Source organism: Vicia villosa, unplaced genomic scaffold (genome assembly GCF_029867415.1).
Source record: "Vicia villosa cultivar HV-30 ecotype Madison, WI unplaced genomic scaffold, Vvil1.0 ctg.000359F_1_1, whole genome shotgun sequence".
Classification (NCBI taxonomy): domain Eukaryota; kingdom Viridiplantae; phylum Streptophyta; class Magnoliopsida; order Fabales; family Fabaceae; genus Vicia; species Vicia villosa.
In genome coordinates, this window is record NW_026705162.1 from 1,011,198 (window position 1) to 1,016,918 (window position 5,721).

Consider the following 5,721-nt stretch of genomic DNA (forward strand, 5'->3'; position numbering starts at 1 on the left):
ACTATTTTTCTTTGGTTTCCTTTTCTCTGTTAGATCCGAACCTCTTTGTTTCGGAGTATCTTATCTTATCCCACGGTCAACAACGTGTCTTTCGGAAATGGCAAAAGCCTTCAACCCAAGTTCTCGAACCCAAACCGCTCTGGTTGTGCTGTTATGTTTCATCTCTCTTTTTAGCCTCCCTCAATCTAAGGCCCTTTGGTTAAATCTCCCAAGTTCGGGAACTAAATGTGTGTCGCAGGAAATCCAAACACACGTCGTCGTTTTAGCTGATTACTATGTTGTTGCTGAGAATATCAAGGGTCATCCCCTTCCTACTATTTCTGCCAAGGTATGTACATCTTTTTCTTTTTTTTGTTTGAACTTAATACTTAATGCTTTATTTGGTCAAAGCATGCACTTAATTAGTTTTATTTATATAAATTAATTGCCAGCTTCTATTTATGGAAAGTTGAGTTCTTTTATGTTTGAATTTTAAGCTTAAGATTATAAATTTGATAATGAGGATAATAAGGATAAATCTAGGACCAAATTGGCATCGGTGTTGAATTTTCTAACTCTAATTTGTTGCTCCATCCACATGCCTTGTTGTTTTTAGCAAATTTAGGACCAAATTCTTCTTTCTCTTGAAACTTAATGGTGTAAAATTAGGATATAAACTTAATGGTTCATAGTCTCTCAAGTACAAGGCATGTAAGTGGTCGAAGTAGTTAAAGGTGAAACCCTATCAATCCAGAATTCCTTAAGGCTATGTTTGGGAGTTTGGAGGGGAGGGGAGGGGAAGACTTCCAAAAATGAAATTTTTAAAAAATATAAAAAAATATTTGACATTTTTTGAAAAAATGATTTTGTTTAGAATGATAAAAGAGTCATTATCATTACTAAATTTTTAATTTTCAGAATACTATAACAACCTAAAAGATATTTGGAAAATTTATATAAGCCCTTCAAAACCGTCCAAAACCCTCCTTCAATACAATTTTTGAGTTCCTCCATTTTATGGGGTTTTTGATATTATGAATAAACTCAAACCCTCCAAAACCCTCCTATCCAAAATGTTTTTATCATTTTCACCAAATTCTTTCTATTTTTCAAAGCTCTCATATTCCTTCCCCTCCAAACTCCCAAACATAGCCTAAGTGCCAGCTCTCCAAGGTGAGATTTACATGTCGGTTTTGTAAATTGAGTTAGACCCGACTAAAATCTTGTTTCAGTACAATTTTATCCGAGGTAATGAATTAACACAGTTGTTCTAATACATATCCTGCCCTTATATCTCAGGTAACATCTCCATATGGAAATAATCTTCACAACAATGAAAATGTCACCCAAGGTCAGTTTGCATTTACAACTACTGAGAGTGGTAACTACGTTGCATGCTTTTGGATGAGTACTAAAAGTCTAGCTGGTTCCTCAATCAGCCTTGATTGGAAAACTGGAATCTCTGCCAAAGATTGGGACTCTGTTGCAAAACAAGAAAAAATTGAGGTAATAAATAAATTTCACTCATTCTCTTTATCATTGCCTTTGTAATATCTATACGGGATTTGTTTATATAAAAGTGTTTAATGAGAATCGTTTTGGACAATGGCGCAAGGGAGTTGAACTTGAGCTAAGCAAACTTGATGGAGCAGTGAAAGCCATTCATCAAAATCTGATATATTTGAAGAATAGGTAAAATCTCTTGTGTTCATTATGATATTGATTTCGCTTATATATGTGTTGTGTCAACGATGAGATTGTTCATTTTCACTTTCTTTTTTCGTGGACATTGGTATAGGGAATCGGAGATGAGGGAAGTTAGTGAAGCAACTAATGGTAGAGTTGCTTGGCTGAGTATAATGTCTCTTGGCGTCTGTGTTTCGGTTTCGGTGTTGCAACTGTGGTATCTGAGACGATACTTTCAGAAAAAGAAGATCATATAGATTTTACTTGTAACAAACTTTTGTCAAAACCAAATTATTTTCTTTATGTTTTGGAGAATCTGTGATGTATTGTAGAGTTAATATTTTGTGGATTTTATTTTTCTGTATCATTGGAGGTTAGTAGTACAAGGGGTATAACGGGAGTTACATATATACTGAGTTTTTGGAGCCAAACTATTGATTATTGAAGTGAACCATATTGCACATGGAGCCAAACTATTGATTATTGAAGTGAACCATATTGCACAAATAATTTTAAAACCGAACCATATGACAATGATTTTATTAAAGTTCATGTAACCGGTCTTAATTTTTATATACAAGATACACTAAATTTTCATATACAATTTTTGTATGTTGTGTTAAGACAAGAAAAACCTTTATAGGATATATTTAGATTGATGGTATAAGATGAAATGGAATGAAATAGTGTGATAAATAATAAGATTTTATTGTTTAAATTTACAAACAATGAATGGAGCAAAATGAAATATGGTAGAATATAGTCTCATTATATTTAAAATATTATAACAATAAAATGTAATTTTATTCCAGTCCATTCCATTTTAAAATGTCCGAACTTAGCTCATAGATAGCAAATGTTATTTACCATCTTACTATTTTAAAATTAAAATATGGAGGTGTCAATAGCATATGCCAAAATAACTATTTGGGCTTGCGAAATGAGCATTTCGAGGCCCACTGAAGAGATATTGGGTTGAATTTTTTAAAAAATTTTAATCAACGAATTCAGATGTGGTACGATTAGTGTTCCTGAGACAGAGAAGAATGGCGACGGTGGCACGTGCGGTGGCTGTCTTAGCCGTGGCAAGACCCTCGACGGTGTTATCCGGCGGCGGAAAAACTCAAAGATTTCTAAAATTCAAACCTCTTTGTAGTTCATCCACACCTTCTTCTAGAAAACTGGTCCTTTACTCAAAACCCGGTTGCTGTTTGTGCGATGGACTCAAAGAGAAGCTCCAAGCTGCATTCTTGCTCTCTGGTCCTCATTCTCTTACCGACGTCGATTTACAGGCATCTCTCCCTCTATCTATCTTTTGTAGTTTTTAGGCGTGAGTTTGAATTTGAAGTTTTGATTTGATTATGTGTTTTCATTAGATAAGAGATATAACAAGTAATCCGGAGTGGGAAAAAGCTTATCAATATGAGATACCTGTGTTGGCTAAAGTTCTCTCTGATGGAACCGAGGTTTGTTATCTCTAATGTTTTTATTTATCTATTACCCATAACCATAGTGTGGGATTTTGATTTAGGGTTTGTTTGGATCCATTTATATAAGCTTATCTATTGACATTAACATTTGTGGTAATGTTTGGTAGCTTATGACATGTAAATAAGCTGTTTTGAGTACTGTCTAGAATCTAGAGGAAGCATTTTGTTATCTGGAATCTAAAGTATTGTCTTTAAAATTGGCTTTGTAAACTGATCGGCGAACATACTGACTATGCACAAGGCTAAGGTTCTGGAAATGCTTCAAAGACAAGAAATGGGTCAAACTTAGTGCTTGGTTAAGGACTACTGGAAATGATTTGTTTTTTGTCAGAGGTTCAGTGCATGATGAGAAATGGTTAATTTTGGCCTACATTTTGACTTTAGAAACTGATTTGTTAATGCTGTTTTCAAATGTTGACTATGCCGCATGTGTAATAATAACTGGACTAACTGCTTGTTTGGTTCCGCGTCCAACACCCTTTATCCGTGAAAACGAAAAGCTACTAATAGTAGCTTTTGTCTTGCCGTGATTTCCACCGCGATTTTGAATTCTTTTGACGCCCATCCAAACATATGCTAAGTGAATCAGGCAAGGAAAGAAGACAAAAAATATGACTCTGAGCCTTCAATATTGGAAGAGTGTAACTAAGGGTTCCTTAGAATCCTTATAGATAAAACCCATATCTTATTTTATTCACCTTGGGTTTGAAATTAAGAAATCTTAGATTATTTCTCATTTCAATCTATTTTATTGCATGTCATGCCACAATGGCATAATTTATTTTAAAATCCCGTATTCTCAGGGGTTTTTGATTGAAATAAAATGAAACCTAGTCATTTATGTCGTTCATTCTGCAATCTGGATCATATATCCATTGAACGGTTTTCTCTAACTTTTTATGTTGGATTAAATTGAGTTGAGGTTAGTTAGGATGTCGTTTCAAAGTCGCTAGGTGCTCTAGCTGAACATATTGGTTGCTTGTTTGGTTCAGAACACACTTAGATTTTCTTATAATATCCATGGCCACCTGATAAGTATTGAAAAATAAAAGACTTAAGATATTGAAGACAAAAAAATCAGTCTCTTATGTTGACATTGTTCTGTTTTCCAGGAAACCTTACCGCGTTTGTCTCCTCGTTTAGGAGTGGAGCTACTCCAGAAGAAGATAGCTGCGGCCCTGGGAGGACAATAAAGTATTTTCAGCTCAGGAGTCCTGAGACATATGAAATGTTTGTTCTATACCTTAATCATTTAACACCATTTTTTTAATTATACTTGATTAAAGGGTTGGTTCCTTTATACTTAGAGAGGACAATGAACAGAAAAGTTATAGTACTTGATTAAGAATTCAAGTTGAGATTATGATCGTATGTAAACACATTATTAAGTTACTTAAAACTGGATAATTTTTTTAATCAATTGTTATGAGTATTTTCTCTCCAGAATGAACCATTTTAGTTTATAACTATCAAGTGGTTTTTGACTACAATTTTCTCTACAAATCAACATGGGTCATTTCAACACGCATCAATTTTGAAATGAGTGTGCATTTTGTTGGTGTAGATACTACTGCTTAATTATAATTTTTTCTCACTTGTGTGGTTCAATATCTAAGCAGTCCTAGAATACCTCAATGTTCACTCTTAGGATTCTTATGTTTCATATTGACAGTTGTCTAGACAAATGTAGGATCCAAATTTATATGGAAATTGGAGGGATCTTGACAAGTATGAAACCATATAGTTGAGTGATTCCGAAACTGTGTAGGTATAACCAAGAAAATTTAAAAGAATTATTGGTACTATATATCACTATGTGTACTAACAAAATATATATGCTTTCCTTGTAGCAATTCTTATATGAGTGATTTTAAAAATGGAGTAAATGTCTTATAAGTATTTAATGTTGAATAGTTATTTGTGTAAAATCGTAAAGTAGAATATTATTAGTAATAATAAAAAAGAGTGGATTTCCAAAAAAAAAAAAAAAAAAAAAAAAGAGTGGAATAATATGATGGTGTTATCTTATTGTATAATTTGTGGTCTAGCCATAAAGTTTTGTATTGACTTGTATAAACATATCTGCAACGTAAATAATTATGAGATTTTTAAATACACATTTTTCACATTCAAGATAGACATATCCCAAATCTGATTATTATTATTATTTTTCACATTCGGATATACATATATTATTTAAGATAGACATATCCCAAATTGTATCTTGAATGTGAAAAATAATAATAATAGTCAGATTTGGGATATTGATTAATTCAGATATTATAAAATTGATATAATTTATAAGTTATGAATAATAATAATAATTATAATTATACTGTTGATATTTCTATTCTAATTTCAATTATAAATTAAAAAAATTAAACTCCTAAAAATTTAATTATTTTTGAATTTAATTGAAAAACACTGACAGTGTAAAGAAGTTTTACACCGTCAGTTAATCACAACCGTTCATTTATTGAAAGTGTTTGACTTTTATTTTAATTTTTTAAAAAGTAATATAATTGAGTGGTTGTAATGTATTGATAGTGTAAAAAGTTTTACACTG

General features: G+C 32.2%; 2 protein-coding genes across 2 annotated transcripts; both read left to right on the forward strand.

Annotated features, from left to right (window-relative positions):
- On the forward strand, nt 1-2,138 carry LOC131627392 (transmembrane emp24 domain-containing protein p24delta3-like). Its single transcript, XM_058898249.1, has 4 exons — nt 1-328; nt 1,279-1,485; nt 1,595-1,671; nt 1,778-2,138. The coding sequence occupies exons 1-4, from the start codon at nt 98-100 to the stop codon at nt 1,920-1,922; spliced, it is 660 nt and encodes a 219-aa protein (XP_058754232.1). The 5' UTR covers nt 1-97; the 3' UTR covers nt 1,923-2,138.
- A 521-nt stretch (nt 2,139-2,659) lies between these two features.
- Nucleotides 2,660-4,571, forward strand: LOC131627393 (uncharacterized). Its single transcript, XM_058898250.1, has 3 exons — nt 2,660-2,957; nt 3,042-3,131; nt 4,268-4,571. The coding sequence occupies exons 1-3, from the start codon at nt 2,712-2,714 to the stop codon at nt 4,346-4,348; spliced, it is 417 nt and encodes a 138-aa protein (XP_058754233.1). The 5' UTR covers nt 2,660-2,711; the 3' UTR covers nt 4,349-4,571.
- The last annotated feature ends 1,150 nt before the right edge of the window (nt 4,572-5,721 follow it).

Excerpts from the sequence above, each read along its gene's own strand:
- LOC131627393 (XM_058898250.1), top strand. The coding sequence starts at position 2,712 with ATGGCGACGGTGGCACGTGCGGTGGCTGTCTTAGCCGTGGCAAGACCC. Across the intron at positions 2,958-3,041 it reads TTACCGACGTCGATTTACAG|ATAAGAGATATAACAAGTAA; the intron begins GCATCTCTCCCT and ends TGTTTTCATTAG. Across the intron at positions 3,132-4,267 it reads TTCTCTCTGATGGAACCGAG|GAAACCTTACCGCGTTTGTC; the intron begins GTTTGTTATCTC and ends TCTGTTTTCCAG.
- LOC131627392 (XM_058898249.1), top strand. The coding sequence starts at position 98 with ATGGCAAAAGCCTTCAACCCAAGTTCTCGAACCCAAACCGCTCTGGTT. Across the intron at positions 1,486-1,594 it reads CAAAACAAGAAAAAATTGAG|GGAGTTGAACTTGAGCTAAG; the intron begins GTAATAAATAAA and ends CAATGGCGCAAG. Across the intron at positions 1,672-1,777 it reads CTGATATATTTGAAGAATAG|GGAATCGGAGATGAGGGAAG; the intron begins GTAAAATCTCTT and ends ACATTGGTATAG.